This window comes from Podarcis erhardii (genome assembly GCF_964252035.2).
Source record: "Podarcis erhardii genome assembly, chromosome: 16".
NCBI classification, from domain to species: domain Eukaryota; kingdom Metazoa; phylum Chordata; class Lepidosauria; order Squamata; family Lacertidae; genus Podarcis; species Podarcis erhardii.
The window spans coordinates 26664298-26685293 of record NC_138514.1 but is presented as its reverse complement, the minus strand read 5'-3'; the positions used below and the strand labels follow the sequence as shown (position 1 = coordinate 26685293).

Here is a 20996-nt window from a genome sequence, read left to right as displayed (position 1 = left end):
GGTAGGTGCAGCTTGTCATGATGTGATGGGAGAACATGCGCATGCCAAAATTCTCTTCTGTGTTCAGCCATCGGAGTCTTGTTCTCCTTTTCCTCTGCTCATCTACCCAGTATCACATGAACAAAATATTCTGCTTCTACTGGTCCTTCCCCAGGTGTACACCTATTGTTCTGGGGCTGAGGCTGGGCTGGATGTCCTATTTTATTTTATTTTATTTTATTCAGAAATCTTTGAAATGCTTGATGCCATTGCCTGACTGAGAGGACCTTTTATACGCAACAAAGAAAGGGGAAAAAAGAAAGAAAACTCAAGAAAGAAATTGTATATTGTAGGTCCCATTTAATTCACAAAATCCTAGAGTTGGAAGGGATCCCCAATGCAGGAATCGCCGCTAAATAATCCCTGACATACGGCCACCCAACCTCTGTTTGAAAACCCCCAGCAAAGGGCAGTCCAGCACCTTCCGAAGTAGTTCCGCTGGGCTCATTCCCCGGCAGCTTATTAAGAGTCTAATATAAATAGGCGAAACAAAATTTTAAAAATCCTTCCAGTAGCACCTTGTTGTTGTTTAGTCGTTTAGTCGTGTCTGACTCTTCGTGACCCCATGGACCAGAGCACGCCAGGCACTCCTGTCTTCCACTGCATCCCGCAGTTTGGTCAAACTCATGCTGGTAGCTTCGAGAACACTGTCCAACCATCTTGTCCTCTGTCGTCCCCTTCTCCTTGTGCCCTCCATCTTTCCCAACATCAGGGTCTTTTCCAGGGAGTCTTCTCTTCTCATGAGGTGGCCAAAGTATTGGAGCCTCAGCTTCACGATCTGTCCTTCCAGTGAGCACTCAGGGCTGATTTCCTTAAGAATGGATAGGTTTGATCTTCTTGCAGTCCATGGGACTCTCAAGAGTCTCCTCCAGCACCATAATTCAAAAGCATCAATTCTTCCGCGATCAGCCTTCTTTATGGTCCAGCTCTCGCTTCCATACATCACTACTGGGAAAACCATAGCTTTAACTATACGGACCTTTGTTGGCAAGGTCTCTGCTTTTTATGATGCTGTCTAGGTTTGTCATTGCTCTTCTCCCAAGAAGCAGATGTCTTTTAATTTCGTGACTGCTGTCACCATCTGCAGTGATCATGGAGCCCAAGAAAGTAAAATCTCTTACTGCCTCCGTTTCTTCCCCTTCTATTTGCCAGGAGGTGATGGGATCAGTGGCCATGATCTTCGTTTTTTTGATGTTGAGCTTCAGACCATATTTTGCACTCTCCTCTTTCACCCTCAATAAAAGGTTCTTTAATTCCTCCTCACTTTCTGCCATCAAGGTTGTGTCATCTGCATACTACTTACCTGTAACTATAAATAGGCAAGAAAGCATTGTGCTGTCACTTCCACGACAAGCCGGCAGGTGGGGCTAAAGCGCAATACTTGGTGGTCTTGAAGGAGAAAGAACTGGCCGCTCTAGGAATAAAGCAGGAAATAGAGCTGCAAGAAGGCGCTCAGTTTGCATGCATGGGGTAAGTGGGAGCCGAAGTTTTTGGAGATGCAGGAAGGGAAGGTCTTTTTCTGGGGCTCCGGTTTTACAGGCAGTTGCAGCTTTGCACGTCATCCTGCCAGCTGCATGCCAGCAACTTTCAAAAATTTTCAGGCAGGGGTCTCTCCCAGCCCTACCTGGGTTGCTGGGGACTTGAACCTGCGACCTTCCCAAATCAAATGCCTTGCTACTGAGTTAAGAGACCAGGCCTCATTGTTCCAAGTCAAGGGCTGATTTAAATAGGAGCATGGAAAGCTACCTTATACCATGTCAGGCCATTGGTCCATCTAGCTCAGCATTGTCTACACTGACTGGCAGCATCTCCCAGGGAATTCAGGTAGCGGTTCTCACACAGCTTTGTGCTGGCGATTGAACCTGCAACCTTCACAAAAGTACGATTTAAAACACACCAGGGCACGCGTTAAGCCTATGTGCTAAAGTAGTAGAGATACAGTAATGCTGCCAAGTTGTTAATGCCGCAAGTTGTTTTAAATTGCTTTTACTGCTACAACCCACTCTGGGACTTTAAGATGAAAGGTGGGCAATAAATAACACACACACAAATACAACATCAGCGTAAGGCACAAGTCAACATCCGCAGGAAAAAAGCAGTAGTCTCATTCTCTATAAAGCAACTTCTCGAAGTAGGTTGCTGAGGATTTGTCCTTGCTTGTGGCTCCAGAATAATAATAATAATAATAATAATAATAATAATAATAATAATAATAATAATTTATACCCCTGCCCATCTGGCTGGGTTTCCCCAGCCACTCTGGGTGGCTCCCAACAGAACATTAAAAACACAATAAAGGATCAAACATTAAAAGCTTCACGAAACAGGGCTGCTTTCAGATGTCTTCTAAAAGTCAGATAGTTGTTTTTCCTTGACATCTGATGGGAGAGCGTTCCACAAGACAGGCGCCACTACCAAGAAGGCCCTCTGCTTGGTTCATAGAAGAATCATAGAAACATAGAGGTGGAAGGAACCATGAGGATCATCTAGTCCAACCCCCTGCAGTGCAGGAATCTTTTTGCCCAGTGTGGGATTCCAACCCAGGACCCTGAGATTAATAGTTTCATGTTCTACTGACTGAGCTTTCTCTCCAGATACTCAGGCCTCTTGCTGTTCCCCCACCTAGGTTTTCACACCAGCCATGATCCTCCGTGTGGAGCTGTGTCCTGGGCTCACGCCTGAGATGCTCCAGCATCTGAAGACCAGCGGCATCAAAACAGGTCAAGACTAGACTTCCTTTAGCCAGTTTGGGGTGGGTGCGTGGGAATGAGAAGGGTCTCTGCTCCTTATCTTGGGGATGGGGGTGGAGGAGGCCTTTGAAGCTTCTGGGCAGTTATTGCCATGATTTGTGTCTTGTCTTTGCAGATGTTGTTGGACTCCAACTCCCATCAGCCAGTATGGCCAGGAACCTGTGATGGGAGTTGGGTGTCCAGGGACATCTGGAGGGCCACAGGTTCCCTGTTTCTGATTCGTTCAGCAAAGAGTGTGGCTTTTGAAGAAAGCCCAATGACTAAATCTGATAGCTCCCTGCCTGAAAAAGCTTCCAATATGATTTAAAAAATAAATTTAAAAAAATTACAGTGCAGTGGGTGAAGGGCGGGGGTTGGAAAAGGAGAAGGACATAAGAGGAATCCTGATAAATTGGACCAAAGACGTCAGTATGCAGCTGGATCCTCTAGGAAGCCCATGAGCATGTTATGGTGGCAATAGCCATCCCCTGTGGTTTGTTTCTTGATAGTGTTGTTGTTTAGTCGTTTAGTCGTGTCCAACTCTTCGTGACCCCATGGACCAGAGCACACCAGGCACTCCTGTCTTCCACTGCCTCCCGCAGTTTGGTCAAACTCATGCTGGTAGCTTCGAGAACACTGTCCAACCATCTCGTCCTCTGTCGTCCCCTTCTCCTTGTGCCCTCCATCTTTCCCAACATCAGGGTCTTTTCCAGGGAGTCTTCTCATGAGGTGGCCAAAGTACTGGAGCCTCAGCTTCAGGATCTGTCCTTCCAGTGAGCACTCAGGGCTGATTTCCTTAAGAATGGAGAGGTTTGATCTTCTTGCAGTCCATGGGACTCTCAAGAGTCTCCTCCAGCATCATAATTCAAAAGCATCAATTCTTCGGCGATCAGCCTTCTTGATAGTAATGGTATACAATTCCCAGAGTGGTTTCACAATCAATCCCTCTTCACAGGGTCTCTATGAATACTGGTTTCATGACAACCCTTTTAGCACCCTTCACAAACTACAACTCCCTGGATCCTCCAGGGAAAAGCCATGACTGTTAAAAGTGGTATCACAGTGCTTTAAAAGTATGGGGTGAATGTGGCCTAAGTACAACACACACTGTTTTGGGGTGGGGCATGGCAGCCCCTGGAACACTACTGGCTCCTCTTATTCAAATCATAAATAGCACCATAAAGTGCTATTATACCACTTTAAGCAAACATGGCTTCCCTCAATGAATCATGGGAGCTGTCGTTTGCTGAGGACTCTGAGAGTTGTTAAAAGTTGTTCCCCTCAAAGAGCGCCAAATTCTCAGAGCTCCCTGTGAAGAGAGATTGACTGTTAAACACTCTGATGAAGTCTCAGTACCTGTAAGAAACTACAGTTCCCATTATCCTTTGAGGCAAGCCATGGCTGTTTGAAGTGGTGTCGTAGCACTTTAAATGTACAGTGCAAATGTGGCCTAAAGTGTTTGCACTACATTTCTTGTTTGGGACTCTTACGGTCTGGTTTCCAGCTGCTGACTATTTCTGTGTCCTGCCCCCCACCCCAAACATTTTGCAGTGGAGGATCTTGTTTCATCAGATCTGGAGGAAATTGCCCATAAGTGTTCGTTGTCATACAAGGTGAGTACATAAGAAGCTGCCTTATCCTGAATCAGGCCATTGCTCCACCTCACTCTATACTGCCGGCATCGACTGGCGGCAGCTTTCCAAGATTTCAGGGGACACCCCCCAGCCCTACCTGGAGATGCTGGGGTCCGAATCTGGGACCTTCTGCATGCAAAGCAGGTGTTCTGTCACTGAGTTAAGAGTCTAGTCTTCATGGTTCCAAGTCAAGGGCTCAGTTGAATAAGAACATTGGAAGCTACCTTGAAGTGATTCCTACCCTTGAGTCCATCTAGCTTAGTCCTGTCTACACTGACTGGCAGCAATGGCTGTCCCAGGATTTCAGGCAAGAAGTCTCTCCTAACCTCACCTGGTGATTGTCAGTGTTTGTAAAAAAAAAAAAGGAAAGGGTTCCTACGTCCCTTTGTCTCCTCAGCCTGGTCCTCAGACCCTTGTCGGCATAAAGGAGTCCACAAGAATATCCTTGCAGAGTGCTTTCTGCTTTTATTCTTAAAAGTCTTTCTGCAAAAGTGACTGACCAACTGTACACTACCAGCTTTCACCAACCAACCAACCAACCAACCAACCAACCAACCAACCAACCCAACAACCAAACTAACATTTCTCACTCTATATATACAACTCGGTGCAGGCCGCTGACTCATGCTGACCCAGCTTTTTAAGCATTAAAGAAACAGCGGCCATTTTAGCCGTGACAGTGATTCTACTGGTGATTGAACCTGCAACTCTCTGCATGAAAGGCAGGTGCTATATCACTTATATATAACCCTTCACCAGGTCTTTTCAGATGGTTTTGACCATGTTTTATTGCTCAGTACACACAAAACATGTAGCAATTCTTCTCTTGCTTCCCAACAAAGCAAGAGTTGAATGAAGATCTCTCTGCAAAGGCTAGAGATATTCTTATTCATATCATCATTATTACCATTGTTTATTATCACCACCACACCTTTTTCTATGCTGCTATTCAGATGGCTTATTAAATAGCAAAAAGTTTTTTCTCCCTCTCTCATAACACTGAAACTCTTGGACACCCAATGTAGCTGAATGTTGGAAGATTCAGGGCAGATAAAGTCCTTCTCCATGAAGTGCATAGTTACACTACAGAGCTCCCTCCCACATGAGACACGGATGGCAACTAAAAGAGGGTCAGACAAATTAAGGCTACCGATGACTACTTGCCACAGCAGTTATGCTGTACCTCCACTGTCAGGCATGGTTTGCCGTAGGGTATAAATACAATAAATAGAGTAAATAAATATAAATAAATGATGGTGTTGGAGGGTTAGTCTCCAGACCTGGCCTTGACTTATTCTGCTTTCTCCTCAGGCCTTAGCTGCAGTAAGGCGTATCTTGCTGGCCCAGTTTGCCTCATTCCCTGTCAATGGGGCAGACCTCTACGAAGAGCTCAAAAACACCACCGCCATCTTGTCTACCGGGAGCAAAAGGCAAGAGCAGACCCCGTCAACTCCTTTACTGGATCTTTCCCTCTAATGTCCAATAGTAAAATAGACAGGGCTTTCACCAGAGAGATGTCAAGGGATAGAGCAGGGCAACTCTACATCTGCTGAGAATTGTGCCTTATGGCATCTTTCCTTTTTCCAAACACGCACCAGGATTTGAGGCTTCATGTGAGCCTCTGTGGCATGGGGATGCTGTGGTCTAAACCACTGAGCCTCTTGGGCTTGCTGATCAAAAGGTTGGCAGTTCGAATCCCTGCAATGGGGTGAGCTCCCATTGCTCTGTCCCAGCTTCTGCCAACCTAGCAGTTCAAAAGCACGCCAGTGCATGTAGATAAATAGGTAGCATTGTGGCGGGAAGGTAAACGGCGTTTCCGTGCATTTCTGTGCACTCTGGCTTCCATCAGCGGTATCCCGTTGCACCAGAAGTGGTTTAGTCATGCTGGCCACATGACCCGGAAAGCTGTCTGTGGACAAACACCAGCTCCCTTGGCCTGAAAAGCGAGATGAGCGCCGCAACCCCATAGTCACCTTTGACTAGACTTAACTGGCCAGGGGTCCTTTACCTTTACCTTTACCTCTGCCATGGGGGCCCAGGCCTAACTTTCTGCGGACCTTGGGAGATGGTGATCTGCTCTTGTTTTCTGGACCACCTCTCTGGGACTCCCTTCCTCTTCTGTCTTGTCTGGGAGAGAGGCATGCCAAGGCCTTCATTTCTCTTCCTGAGGGTGAGATAGTGAGGCCTGGTGGGATGTCTATGGCCCATGGGTCTGAGATTCCTGGCCCATGTGTGAGTCGATTTGCAATGGGGCCAAGCTCAAGGTGTCACTATTATTAAGGAAATACTGACTAAACATTAGGAATAACTTTCTGAGGGCAAGAGCTGTTTGACAATGGAACAGACTAACTGAGAAGGTGGCAGGCCCTCTTTTGTTGAAGGTATTTAAACAGAAACTGGGTGGCCATCTGTCAGGGATTCTTTCGCTGTGGTTCTTGGGCTGCAGAGGCCTGGACTGGATGATCCTGGTTCTGCCTTCTGCGATTCTATTTCCCTGTTCTGATTATTTTTCTTTTTCGTTTCCCATTGCTGTTCAAGCTTGGACAAGCTCCTGGACTCTGGCTTGTACACTGGGGAGGTGACTGAGCTTGTGGGGACTCCTGGAGCTGGCAAAACTCAGGTAGGCCGCTTGTGAGTGGGGAGAATCCATCAGCTGAGGTCACCGGAGTCACTGTGGCTGTTCTGGTTGAAAATATCTCTCAAAGCAGTTTAAAAGAATAAAATGATCAAAGAGAAGAATGGTCAACAATAATGGAAGACGTTCGAAAAGTTGAAATAGCAATAGGCTAAGCTTGCCTAAACAAAAATGTGTTTAGAAAGTGTAATATCAATAGGCAGGGATTTCCATGATGATGATGATGATGATGAATGATGTTGGCTGGGGCTGATGGGGGATGGAGTTCAACTCACACCTGGAGCTTTTCCAGTTTTGGAAATGACATTTGTGGTGATTGTGCTTCATAGAATCATCACATGGGGAGGCATCTCAAAAGGTCCTCTAGCCCAGCTCAGCTTCTGTGCGCTCTCTGTCTCTCCATATTTCTAGGTGTGTCTCAACATAGCTGCAAGTGTCTCCCACAGCCTCAAGCAGAACCTTCTGTACATTGACTCCACAGGGGGCTTCACAGCCACCCGTTTGCTGCAGCTCCTTCAACTGAGGACTGAGGATGAGCAGGAGCAGGTTAGCGTGAGCCAAAGAGGACAAAGGGGCTGTTGTGGCCTCTTTATATTATTGCATTTAGTTATATTTTGTTTTTTCAATTCCTCTTAACGTAATAAAAATTAGATAGAAACAAAATGAGGGGTTGGCATCCATCTAAGTTTTACATAGAGTAGACCCACTGAAATTAATAGATCTCAGCCATATTCATTCATTTCAGTGGGGCTACTCTCAAAACCAAGATGTGCTCTCCCAAGCCCACATCTGCAGCACATTGGCACTCCTGTCTCAGCGACGTCTGTGCTGGCTTGGAAGAGGGCATGATCCCCAAGGACGTGATCTATGGGAAACTGGCTTCAGGCACCAGGCCTGTTGGCAGACCAAGTCTGCGTTACAAAGATGTCTGCAAATGTGGCATGAAGGCTGGCCACATCAGCCCCTGCTGTGTGGGAATCCCTTGCAAACCACCACAATGCCTGGAGACATAGAGTTGGGTCATGCATCCAGAGGAGGAATGACCACTGGGGGAGCACAGAGAGAAGAAACGGCATGGTGCATCTGCAGCAGCCCAGCCGGACTCCCTCCTCTGCCCCAGCTGCAACACAACATGTCTCTCCCTATTGGTCTCTGCAACCACAGCAGTCACTGCAACCATCCAATGGTTTGACTTCACCCCCCAAGACACACTCCTCCATGGTCTCGCAAGACAGACGGCTGCCAACAACTCTGAGCCGGACTAATGTTGGGTACAGCCCTGTACGTTTTTTGTAAACTGCTTTGAGTTTGTGGTTCCCCTCCCAATCTAGTGGTATTTATAAACATGATACAAATAATGCAGAGAATGAGACGCATTCTTGGCTGTGTCTGCCTTAACAGCTTTTCCTCCCTGCACCCATAGGCAGAGGCTTTGCAGAGGGTCCAGGTCATCCGTGTCTTTAACGCCTATAAAATGCTGGATGCATTGCAAGAGTTCCGCAGCAGTGCAGCCCACCAGGTGAGATTTTTCCAGTGCTCCCCTGCTTGCAAGATGCTCCATTGCTTTCCATCTCTAGAGCTCAAGCTGTTGCATCATATTACTCTGGAAATCCCCAACGTGTTGGAGTGTGTATGAATGAGTGGCTTTCTGCACATGGTCAGCTATACCCTTCCCTGTTCTCAACTTGCATCTTCTGGGTCGGGGGAAGCCCTGGTACAGAGAGCATACATTGCAGAGTGGTGTCATCAATCTTAATTTAAGCTGTGCATTCCCCACCCCATCCTGTTACCACCTCTTTTCTCCTGTCCTTTGGGTTCTGCTATCCAGGACTATTGCAGTGGCTAATTTGCTGAATGCAAAATTAATTTCTGTGCCAGAAAAAAAATAAATGATTTCCCTGCAGTTTTCTGAGCTGTGAGATTTTCTGGGGGCAGAAGTCCTGGATTTCCTTGGTGGGGAGCCATGAGGGTAATCCCTTGTGGGATGTGTGCAGAGGAAGGCAACCAAGATGGTGAAGGGTCTGGAAACCAAGCCTTGTGAGGAACAATTGAGAGAGTTGGGCATATTTAGCCTGGACAAGAGAAGACTGAGTGGTGATATGATATCAGGGGGTTTGGACTGGGTGTCCATCAATATGCGGATGATACCCAGCTCTACCTCTCTTTCAAATCAGAACCAGTGAAGGCGGTGAAGGTCCTGTGTGAGTGCCTGGAGGCGGTTGGAGGATGGATGGCGGCTAATGGATTGAGGTTGAATCCTGACAAGACAGAAGTACTGTTTTGGGGGGACAGGGGGCGGGCTGGTGTGGAGGAATCCCTGGTCCTGAATGGGGTAACTGTGCCCCTGAAGGACCAGGTGCGCAGCCTGGGAGTCATTTTGGACTCACAGCTGTCCATGGAGGCGCAGGTCAATTCTGTATCCAGGGCAGCTGTCTACCAACTCCACCTGGTATGCAGGCTGAGACCCTACCTGCCCGCAGACTGTCTCGCCAGAGTGGTGCATGCTCTAGTTATCTCCCACTTGGACTACTGCAATGCGCTCTACGTGGGGCTACCTTTGAAGGTGACTCGGAAACTACAACTAATCCAGAATGCGGCAGCTAGACTGGTGACTGGGGGCGGCCGCCGAGACCACATAACACCGGTCTTGAAAGACCTACATTGGCTCCCAGTACGTTTCCGAGCACAATTCAAAGTGCTGGTGTTGACCTTTAAAGCCCTAAACGGCCTCGGCCCAGTATACCTGAAGGAGCGTCTCCACCCCCATCGTTCTGCCCGGACGCTGAGGTCCAGCGCCGAGGGCCTTCTGGCGGTTCCCTCATTACGAGAAGCAAAGCTACAGGGAACCAGGCAGAGGGCCTTCTCGGTAGTGGCACCCACCCTGTGGAACGCCCTCCCATCAGATGTCAAAGCGATAAATAACTACCTGACATTCAGAAGACATCTTAAGGCAGCCCTGTTCAGGGAAGTTTTTAATCTGTGATATTTTAGTGTATTTCGGGTTTTTATGGAAGCCGCCCAGAGTGGCTGGGGAAACCAAGCCAGATGGGCGGGGTACAAATAATAAATTATTATTATTATTATTATTATTATGATAGCCATCTCCAAACATCTGAAGGGCTGTTGCATGGAAGATGGAGCGAGCTTGTTTTCTGCTGCTCCAGAGGGGAGGACCTGAACCAATGGATTCAGATGGTAGGAAAGGAGATTCCAACTAAGCTTCAGGAAGTATTTTCTGGCAGGAAGAGCTGTTCAGCAGTGGAACCGATTACCTTGGAGGGTGGTGGACTCTTTTTATTGGAGGTTTTTAAACCAAAGTGGGATGTCTTTCTGTCAGGGATTCATTAGCTGGATTTATTGCATTGCGGTTATGTGTGTGTGTGTGTGTGTGTGTGTGTGTGTGTGTGTGTAGTTGGACTAGATGACATTGAGGTTCCTTCGGGCTCTGCAATTCTATGATTCTACAACTGTGGCCTACTGTTAATTCGCCCTGCTTCATCATTGGTGCCTCGGCTGCGGAGAGCGGCTTACAAATAAAAAAATATTATTATTATTATTATTCTCTGCTCATTCTCCCTCAGGTTGTCAGTGCATCTGGGCCAGTGAAAGTTCTGGTGATTGATTCCATCTCCGCTGTTGTTTACCCTCTTTTGGGAAGTCGGCAGCCTGACGGTAAGCAACAAGCCCACCCCTGTCTCTCAGCAGGCACTCGCCTGTTCCAGGTTAAGGGGTTCCACAGAGGACAGCCCCCCCCAATCTTGCTGTTGGGTTTGTCTTATATACCAGAGACGGGGAACCTGTGGCACTCCAGCTATTCTTGAGAGGTTTCACAATCAATCCCTCTTCCCAGGGAACTCTGGGAACAGTACCCCTGTGAGGGGAATAAGGGGTCTCCTAACAACTCTCAGCACCTTTGACAAACTCAGTTCCCAGAATTCTTTGGGGAAAGCCGTGACTGTTTTACAGTATTGTAGCACTTTAAACATATGGTGTGATCGTGGCCTGAAATATTCCTGCTGCTGTTGCGTGTGGTGGGGCTGCGTTGGGGGGTGGGGAGAAGCTCCAAAAGCTGACGAGCACATTTCTTCTGATTGGCTGAAAACCCCTTGCTCCCATGGAGAAATAGATGTTAATGGCAAACTTGGGAGGACCACGTCTCTGTCTTTCCTGCAGGCATGGCCCTCATGATGCATTTGGCGTGGGAGGTGAAAACGCTCGCCAGAGAGCTTGGAATGGCTGTCGTGGTAAGTGGTTGAGAGCAGCCACTAGACACTCGCCTTTTTAGAAATTTTGCCCCTGCTGATTGCATAGGAGAAGAAGAGGGGTGTACATCAATGGTTCCCCATAAACTCATCCCCAGTGCCCCCTAGCCAGGGTTGTATAGTTAGAGTGTCAGACTGGGACCTGGAAGGCTGGGGTTCAAATTCTGATACAAGCAGGAAGCCCTGCCCCCAAATAATTCATGTTTGTGGTTGAGTGGGAATTTTTCATCATTCTAGAAGGGGTGTGTGTGCCTTGTACAGCAGACCCAAAAAGGGTTTGTGCAGCTAACTACTCTGAAAGGGAAATGAAAGAGGACTAAAACCTGCCACTGTGTTTTCAGCTGACAAATCACGTGACCAGAGACAGTGGCAATGGCCATCTCAAACCAGCACTGGGTCGCTCGTGGAGTTTCGTGCCCAGTACCCGGGTGCTGTTGGAGGACGGCAAGGAATCTTGCGGGGGAACTGGTACCTCCCGAATTGCGTCCTTGACAAAATGTCCTCGGCAGGTGAGAAATTGGGGAGGTCATGCATCCCTAGATTAAGGTAATGTGGAATCATGGGGTAGGCAGTTTCAGATGATCTAGCAATTGCAATTGTAGATGACCTAGCACTGTTCTTGGGAGTGGTCTGGGCTTTTAAAGGGCGTTTTAGAGCATCTGTACCTGGATTTTCAGCCAAAAAGAAGCTCCCAGAGTGGCTTACATAAAAAGAATTGAAAATAAGGCAATTCCTGCCTGCAGGCTGACTATCCGAAAGACAGTCTGGAAGGAGGAGGAAAAAAGGAAACTTGGGTGCCAGTTCTAAAAGAATAGCTGGAATGGAAGTGGTTCAGGGGCAGGAGGCACAGCCTGATAGAGCTGCCTTTTCAGCAGACCTGATGGGATTTAAGAGGAAGCCAGGCCCTGCAGCTTCCACTCCAGGAACCTTGCAGTCCTTCATTAGCACATTCCTCAGCTCTGCATAAAATAAGAGACTGGTCCTTATATTCTGTCCTTTGTCTTTTGCAGCCTGTTGGGATTCGGGTGGATCTGGATCTGGGGAACTGGGACCTGACGGAAGGTGCAGCATGATGTCAACTGGAGAGGGACCCGTGGAAGATGTTAACGGAGGGGGCCCTGCCTCTTCAGCACAGCTGGCTCCCTTGCAGGATGAGGACCCCCTAAGTGGAGAGAGCAGGAGATGTCCTTCCTTGTTTTTCTATGTACTGACATTCTCCTGATTACTTGTGGAATAGCAATAAGTGGCTACGTTGCCATGCTATGGTTTCTCTTGGCTGTAACTTAATGTGGATAAATTTCTGGTTTGAGAGGAATAAAAAGAAAAGAGAAATAGGATGGCCAATGTTGTTACTTCCAGGAAATGAGCCTCTGTGTTCTTATTCTTTGTTTTGCTGTGATATTGTTGCGTGGGCCCCAGTCTCCGAGTGGTGAGAGACCAGAGTTTGGTTTCCTTAGAATTAAGGTCAGTGGAGACTGTGGTGTCTTTAGAATACATGGTTTTATTTACACATAATATATAACCTGAGCATAGGATGGAGGGGCTCAAAGCATTAACACCCCAGCATATCTTTTTTCTCCATTAGGTTTCCAGGGAAGCCCCAAGTCACAGCCTTGGTGGTGCAGCGATAAAACTGGTAGCACATTTGCAAAGCTCAGCAGGGTCTGGTATGGCATCAAATTGGATGGGGAACTGCATTTTGAGATCCCTTCATTGCAGGGAGTTTGACTAGATTACCCTTGGTAAAAGGTAAAGGTAAAGGTACCCCTGCCCGTACGGGACAGTCTTGACAGACTCTAGGGTTGTGCGCTCATCTCACTCTATAGGCTGGGAGCCAGCGCTGTCCGCAGACACTTCCGGGTCACGTGGCCAGCGTGACAAGCTGCATCTGGCGAGCCAGCGCAGCACACGGAACGCCGTTTACCTTCCCGCTGGTAAGCGGTCCCTATTTATCTACTTGCACCCGGGGGTGCTTTCGAACTGCTAGGTTGGCAGGCCCTGGGATCGAACAACGGGAGCGCACCCCGCCACGGGGATTCGAACCGCCGACCATGCGATCGGCAAGTCCTAGGCACTGAGGTTTTACCCACAGCGCCACCCGCATCCCGATTACCCTTGGAGTCCCTTCCAAATCTACAATTCTGTGACCCTATTTTCTTCATATATTAATTAGTTCTCAGGGTCACATGTATTTCTGAGCCACTGAACTCAAGACAGAACATGTGTCTTTCTGGCTTCCAGCACCACCATCCATGTCCTGCCCCCGCTGCTCATCCCCATTATTGTTCACCATCTTAGGATGAAGTGGCTTCCAACCATGTCAGGTGAGAAAAGGCCCGCCCATTTCTCACTGTGGCAAGAGAGTTCACTGTTTGGCCATGTTAATAGCAGTACTTAAATGGTCATCTGACGCAATCACCATAAGAAATGAACTAGTCTGACTGGTTCATCAGATACAGATAGGTAGCCGTGTTGGTCTGCCATAGTCAAAACAAAAAAAATTCCTTCCAGTAGCACCTTAAAGACCAACTAAGTCAGTTCTTGGTATGAGCTTTCGTGTGCATGCACACTTCTTCAGATACGGTTCATCAGATTCATTCTTCTAGTCTATCCTCACAGATACAGGTATGCAGGTTTTGTAGGGGACCAGGGGCATCATCCAGACAGTATGCCCGCAATACTCATCACACTTTTCTGAAATCCTGTTATTGATCAGTGTGGTTAGGTTCCTATGACCTCCTCTTTAAATGGTAATGTGTGCTCATGTATAGTGCATTATGTTTGTATAAAAACAATGTTAGAATAGCTTTTTAAAGTTGGAATCACTTTTGTTGCACAAGGCTGTAGCAGCACAGAACACGATAACAAAACTTAAGCCACATAGTAGGATGTGCATAAACTCACATAGAAAAATTATATCACTACAGTTTGCAGTTAGTAAAATTAGCAATAAGGAATAATAAAATTAAAACATTCATGTCAAAGCGCAAAACATAGACACACATTCTTAAAATAAAACATGATATTTATTTAACACAGAATGTACTACATGACATTAAAAGTGTTTGTGTGGGGTGGGGGAATGATCTCAAAAACTAACACCCTTTGGTTAATTATTAGTGGATACTTGCAGAGGAAAATAAGAGAGATGGACAAGTGATAGCATTTTTAAAAAAATTAAAATAAAAAAATTGTTAGCAACCATTAAAAATATATATATTCTGAAAAGGAATTTTTATATCCCGTCCCATCGCCCAAAGCGAGATTCGAAAATGTAGTTTGTCTTTGTTTCGTGGCGACCTTTGGCCTCCGCTCCGGTAGGGAGCGGCGAGGCGCACGCAGGCGTCCGCTTGTCGGTCTCTCTAGCCCCCAGACAGCCCTCGTCTCTATGGCTCACTGCTTGGCCGCCTTTTCTCATCTCAACCATAGAGAGAGGGGGCGCGCGGAGGCGGAAGCCCGGCGGGGCTTTCCGCTCTTCCCCAACGCTGCCCCGCCTCCCTCTCTCCCCACCCGTTGCCATGGGAGCGAGCGGCGCTGCCCAGGGAGGCCAGGCGGCGGCCGGAGGGGGCGGAGCCGTGCCGGCGGCCCGCCCACTTCTCCATCTGGCTCAGTCAGTCGCAGCCCGGCCTTCGGCGAAGGAGGAAGCGCCGCGGAGGTAAGCAGGGGCCCCTCCCTTGGCCCGAAGGTAGAAGGAGGGGGGGGGCAACGGAAAGCGTGGCGGGGGGAGGAGGCGGTGCCTGCTGGGCTATGAGAGAGAGATTGTATGGGGGGGGGCAGCTATGGGGCTGGAGTGTGGGAAGAAATAAGGGGGTGTGGCTTCTGTTGTGGGGGTCTGTTAGTGGCAGAAGTTTAATGGGGAGAGCCTTTTCCTTAATGACACCCAGTACTGGTGGTGGTGAGGAAATGTGGACATTATAGGGTAATAATATAGGGGGTGGGGCTCCTGCTTCTTAATGAGAGCAAGTTAAGTTGGGGGGGGGGCAGAGACTCCTGAGGTGAGAGAGGCTTCTTATTACTACTAATACTACTATTATTATCATCATTATCATTACATTTACAGTATATACCATATTTTCTTCCAAGGCACTTGAAGGTTGTGGGCATAGTTCTCCCCCTCCTCATTTTATCATCACAACAACCCTGTGAGGTAGCTTAGGCTAAGAGATGCTGACCCAGTGAGCCTCATGGCCAAGTGGGAGGATTTGAAGCCTGGCCTCCGGGTAGTTCTAGTCCAGCACTCTAACCATTACACCATACTTCTTTTTAAAGAGAGATCCTGTTTGGTGAGAGGAAGTGTGGAATATATGGGGTTGCAAAGTAGATAGCTCAGGAGGTAGAGCATGAGAGGGCTGGGTGTGTGTTTGTTGTTGAGCACTAGCTCTTGTTTTGAAAGAGGGTCTGGGTGTTTATGGAGCAGGGAAAGCAGAGGGGAGGCAGTTGAGTAGATTCTATGGGTGCAGCAAAGTTGGGGCTGGGGACGGAGATTGGTGTCTAGCTTTTGCTTTCAAAGATATTTTGCTGGGAGGAGGGGCATCAGAGTTCACAGGGCTGGGTGCCTGTGCATGGGATGACAGTAGGAAGCAAAAGAAGTGTGAAGTATCTGAAGAAGTGTGCATGCACACGAAAGCTCATACCAAGAACTGACTTAGTTGGTCTTTAAGGTGCTACTGGAAGGAATTTGTTTTGTTTTGACTATGGCAGACCAACACGGCTACCTATCTGTAGTAGGAAGCAACTGATAGAGGAGTACAGTGTAGGGGAAGGGCTGTATCTCAGTGGTAGAACACCTGCTTTGCATGCAGAAGGTCCCAGGTTCAGTGTCCGTTGGCATCTTCAGGTAGGGCTGGGGAAAGAATCCTGCCTGCCAGTCAGTGTAGACAGCATCTTCCTCTGATCTTCAGTGACCTTATACCAAGTCAGACCCGTTTGTCTATCTAGCTCAGTATTGTTGACACTGACTGGCAGCAGCTCTCCAGGTTTTCAGGCAGAGGGGAATCTAAGTGCTACCTGGAGATGCCACTGGGCATTGAACATGGGGTCTTTCTGCATGCAGAGCAGGTGCTCTGCTACTGAGTTATATCCCTTCCTAGGAACATAGGAAGATGTCTTCTACTGAGTCAGACTGTTGGTCCATCTCCCTCAGTATTGTCCGTGCAGGCTGGCAGCAGTTCTGCAGGGTTTCAGGCAGCGGACTGTTTCCCAGCCCTACCAGGAGATGTTGAGGAATGAACCTGGGGCCTCTGCCAACCAAGCAGGTACTCTCCCATGGAGCTACTGTTCTTATAATATAGCGTACTACAGCTTCATGGAGTGGCGTCCAACCTCTGATGAAACGCCTCCAGAGAAGTATAGCCACCCCCCACCTTCTGAGGTAGCCTGTTCCACTAATGTTTAGCTGAACTAAGTCCCTACCGTTTCAATGTGGATATTCCAGCTCTGCCCCTTGGAACAACTGAGTAAGTGCTTGCTTTGCCTTCTGCTCAGCAACACCTCAGATATCTGAAGATAGCTAATTGTGTGTGTGTGTGTGTGTGTGTGTCTGTCCCTCTCTGGTGGTTGGAGACATGGTCAGAGAGGCCTAAAAAGGTAAAGGGACCCCTGACCATTACGACCAACTCTGGGGTTGCGGTGCTCATCTCGCTTTATTGGCCGAGGGAGCTGGCGTACAGCTTCCGGGTCATGTGGCCTAGCGGTTAGCAATTCCAGAGAGGAGGCGAACTGGGTTCATATCCCCCTCAATCTGTCACAAAGCTCACTGGGTCACTTGGGGCTGGTTGATGTCTCCTATAGGCTAACCTACCTCACAGGAGCGTTGTGAGGATAAAATGGGGAGCAGGAAGAGCCATGTGCTGCCTGGAGGACAGGTGAGATATAAATGATAAAAAACTGGGGATAATAATAATACTTCCACTTTGGAGATACCATGGTTTGGGGGCAGTTGGGGAAGAGAGCAGAATTTGTAGGGCTGGGAATTTGGGTGTGGCAATGAGGAGGTTGTTAGTAGGGCAGGGAGGTTAATTGGAGCAGCAGCAAGAAGTTGAAGGGAGGTGGCTGTTGCTTCTTTAGAGAGGTGATTCTTTTTTAGGTTGGCAGGTGGCCATGGAGAATCTTTGGGGCAGACTTGCAGCTATAGGAGAGGGATGGAGAGTCTCACACATAGGACTCTCTGGGCCTTGCTGTCTGGTCCTTGGAACTCTCCCAAAGCTCTGCCCCCTCTTCCCAGGCCCCACCCCTCACTGGCCCTGCCTTGCACCCTCCTCCAGTGTTTTTTCCTGTCTGGAATGCTTCCTTGAACTCTGATCTAGTGCAACTCCCTGCAGTCCTGGAATCACAGCTTAAGAATCCCTGACGGATGACTATCCAAACTCTTTTTAAAATCCTGTAGTGAAGGAGAGCCATAGACTCATAGAATTGTAAAGTTGGAAGGGACTGTGGGGGTCATCTAGACCAACGCCCTGCAATGCAGGAATCTTCTGCCTGATGTGGGGTTTGGCCCTTGATAAAGAGGCTCATGCTCTACCAACTGAGCTATTCACCTTGGTATAATCATAGAATTGTAGAGTTGAAAGGGACCCCAAGGGTCATCTAGTTCAATCCCTATAATACAGGAATCACAGCTAAGGAATCCTTGACAGCCATCCAGTCTCTGTTTAAGAATTTGAATGGGTTTGGTTGGGAATATTTGTGGGGGGTCACTTAACACGGGCTGGATTGTGGATGGCTTTGAGAGTGTTTTGTCTGGGTGGCAGAGCAGGGAAAACTGATTGTAGAAGTACAGATGACCACGAATGTAATCACACCCCAATTCCTCTTGTGGGTTTGTCCAGTGCTTTGCTGTCGTATTGGCCAACTCTTCTTAAAAACAGGCCATGGATAGGATTTGGTATGTTATGGGAAATCCTTACCCTAGCTATTAATGCAAGATGAAATCACATGATCCTACAAACATCATCAGTGTAAATGTCCTCTCCTGCCACCATAATGTTCTTCTGTACTGTCCTCATTACCTATCCCATTAACGCTCAGGGCCAGTACTCTCATTATACTGACTGAGGCAATTGCCTCAGGCGGTGGGTACTGGAGAGGGGCTGCTGCCATTCCTCTTTGTTCCTCTGCCCATTCTTCTTTGTTGGAAATCAAAGCTGGGTGTGCCACAGGCCTGTTGTACATCTTCCCCATGCCAAGTTGCTCCCCTTGGGTGCCCTGGATGAGACTTCCCCTTTGCCGGCATTTGGTTGACGGCCCTCCATCTTGTCCTCAGACGCTTGTGGCAAAATGTCCTATTTTTGGGGCAGTGCTTAAGTACAGGAGCCAAGACAGCTGAAATAAAGTCCGGGTGTGAACGCATCTTAAGTTGAGTTGGTGCCAACACCTTTCCTTGCACACTTCTTCAGAGGAAATTGCACTTTCCGTTTTGGGAGCAGATTGAGAACGAAAATGCGTGCTCTACTTTCAATTTTTAGTAGTAATGTGCAGTGGCAGCTCAGAGAAGTGTGTGCCCTATGAGTCAGCACAGAGTGGTAAATATTGTTTGCTGTGAGTGCTGGAACTCTGTGTGTGGCAATGTAGACTGGAAATGTAGGCTGCTGTCTGTGGCTGATAAGAGTTGTAGTCTCAAAACATATGGACGGCGTGAGTATGTTGGAAATAAAGGATATCCATGTGAGTTGGGTAAGTCCTGTGGAAGGGAATTTACACTGTTCTTTGATGATCAGTGGGAACTTCTGTGAGATCCCATATAAGCAGGCACGCTTTGGAACTCCTTGCCTCTTGACACCAGGCAGGCATCTTCACTATTTGGCACCTCCTAAAAACAAGCCTGCCTAGATATGTAGAATACTGACATGTTTTTTTAATCTGTTTTAGCATCGATTTTATTTTTAAAGTTATAGGTAGTTGTGTTTTCCTGATAATTTTATTGTTTTACTCTTTTTTTTGTATACTGCTTTGAGCTTTTTTCTTTTTTTCACAATCAAGCAGGATAAAAATTGTATTAAAGTCTTGCTTCTGTTCATCATGGTATAAATCAAGACGTAGACCTTCCTTACTCTAATCAGTTGCCCGCTGTTGCAGGCTGTGAAGAGGAAATGTTTAGAGGGACTTTGGACAATGGGGCTGACTCTTGAAAAAAAGAATTTAAAAAAATTGCTTGCTAACCAGTGAGTCAGGTGTGAAATGGCTTTATCTCTCCTGCCACTATCAAAACCTCATGGTTGAATTTGTTCACTGCCCTGCTATAAGTTGCTGCGCACTTTATTCCTTATGGTGTACTCGCCCATCTGTTGAAGCAGCATTGAGGCAAGTTCTCCACCATTAAGCTGGTGCGCAGCAGCTTTTTATCGGGAACCGAACACACATCTGTAATTTGCTGTAAAACTGAACATGTTTACATGTAGAAGTGCATGCTTTGGTGTGGTGTTTTGGCGTGGGCTTTGCCCTCGGGACCGTTTAATGCACACACTGCGCCGTTGTCCTTTCTCCTGTTCCTGCTGAACATAAATAAGGAAGAAGAGGAAATGGCGTTTGGGTTTCAGCAGTCTCTCTCACTGGGCTTTGGATTGAAAAATACGGTGTTTGTTTACTTGAAGTTATCTTCAACCGCCCAGAAGATGGTGGCATGTTGCCAGGCTCCAGCTAAGGTCAGCATTCAGCCTCTGGCTCAGTTTTGCTTGTTCATTTTAATGGGTAAAGCAGGGGATCCTAAAGGTAAGAGCATCTACTGTACATGTAGACAGTCCCAGGTTCAGTCCCTAGTGGCATCTTCAGGTAGGGCTGAGATTCTCCCTTGCCTGAAACCCTGGAGAGCTGCTGCCAGTCAGTGTAGACAAAACCAGCCTGACTCTGAATAAGACAGCTTCCTACATAGCTTCGGTGGGGCAAAAAGGAAGAGCAGGAAGCACAGGAATCAACATGGTTTGGACCTTCCTCTTGATAACAATGGGAACATAATGGCTATGTGGGCCGATGTAGCACTGACAGTGAATAATGACTTAATTGCTCTGGAGAAACAGGCTCAGAAGCCTTGTTGTGTCTGTAATTGCTGTGCTGCGTACGTGTTTGCTACCTCTGGGGCTGGAACATGGCAATCCCATACAATTTAATGGGTTTCTGAAAGGTAAAGGGGCTTGCGGCAGCAGGGAGCAGGCTGTACACTTCCTCTTTTCTTGTTGCTGCTTGTTGTTGATGGATCTTCTCTAAAACTTAAATAGCTTCCTTATTATGGTAGGCTGCCGTTCCATCTCTCCATCTCAGAGCTTTGCTGGAGGCCCAGCTCCATTTGGCACCTCCTTGTTTAGAAATTGGTGCCTGAGTTGTGATTTTTATTTTCCTCTTCCCTCCCTCACCCTTTCCCCTTGTGTGTCATGTTTATTTTTAGATTGTAAGCCTGCGGGTAGGGACTGTCTTGTTTTGATTGTATATAAGCCTCTCTGGGAGCCTTTTGGGCTGAAGAGCGGAGTACCAATGTTCTAAATAATTTTTTGGGGGGTGGATGACCAGGTACTTCTGCTACTGTTGGCTGTGTGTATAACCAGGCACATGACAAGACATTTTAAAGAACATAGATGTGGTAACAGTTACTTACAGCGTGCATGGAACCAGATCTATGAGATGCCAACCTTTTAGGTACTGCATGTGTGCTCTCCACACACACACAATTTTATTTACCTAGGGAATTTATTTTGGGACAGACCGGTAG

General features: G+C 47.5%; 2 protein-coding genes across 5 annotated transcripts in view; both read left to right on the top strand.

Moving 5' to 3' along the window:
• Nucleotides 1–1395: 1395 nt before the first annotated feature.
• On the top strand, nucleotides 1396–12662 carry RAD51D (RAD51 paralog D). 2 transcript variants are annotated; one of them, XM_081843617.1, is made up of 11 exons: nucleotides 1396–1509; nucleotides 2666–2759; nucleotides 4320–4381; nucleotides 5714–5832; nucleotides 6941–7022; nucleotides 7449–7583; nucleotides 8461–8556; nucleotides 10619–10709; nucleotides 11211–11281; nucleotides 11641–11808; nucleotides 12310–12662. In XM_081843617.1, exons 1-11 carry the CDS (start codon nucleotides 1501–1503, stop codon nucleotides 12370–12372), a joined length of 990 nt encoding a protein of 329 aa, XP_081699743.1. In that variant the 5' UTR covers nucleotides 1396–1500; the 3' UTR covers nucleotides 12373–12662. The 2 variants fall into 2 exon arrangements, with proteins under 2 accessions (XP_081699743.1, XP_081699744.1); XM_081843618.1 differs by having other exon boundaries at nucleotides 1482–1509; nucleotides 2634–2759.
• A 2142-nt stretch (nucleotides 12663–14804) lies between these two features.
• The window catches only part of RFFL (ring finger and FYVE like domain containing E3 ubiquitin protein ligase), a 33874-nt gene continuing 27682 nt past the window's right edge, over nucleotides 14805–20996 (top strand). The window contains exons 1-2 of one of the 3 annotated variants that reach the window (XM_081843603.1): nucleotides 14848–14954; nucleotides 17090–17163. The gene's annotated coding sequence lies outside the window, so the exon portion shown is untranslated. Of the gene's footprint in view, nucleotides 14955–17089; nucleotides 17164–18949; nucleotides 18971–20996 lie in introns of those variants that run through there. The other 2 variants (XM_081843604.1, XM_081843605.1) reach the window with 2 other exon arrangements.

Coding starts and splice junctions, on each gene's coding strand:
- RAD51D (XM_081843617.1), top strand. Junction 4,382..5,713: donor AGTGTTCGTTGTCATACAAG/GTGAGTACATAA, acceptor CTTTCTCCTCAG/GCCTTAGCTGCAGTAAGGCG. Junction 8,557..10,618: donor GCAGCAGTGCAGCCCACCAG/GTGAGATTTTTC, acceptor ATTCTCCCTCAG/GTTGTCAGTGCATCTGGGCC.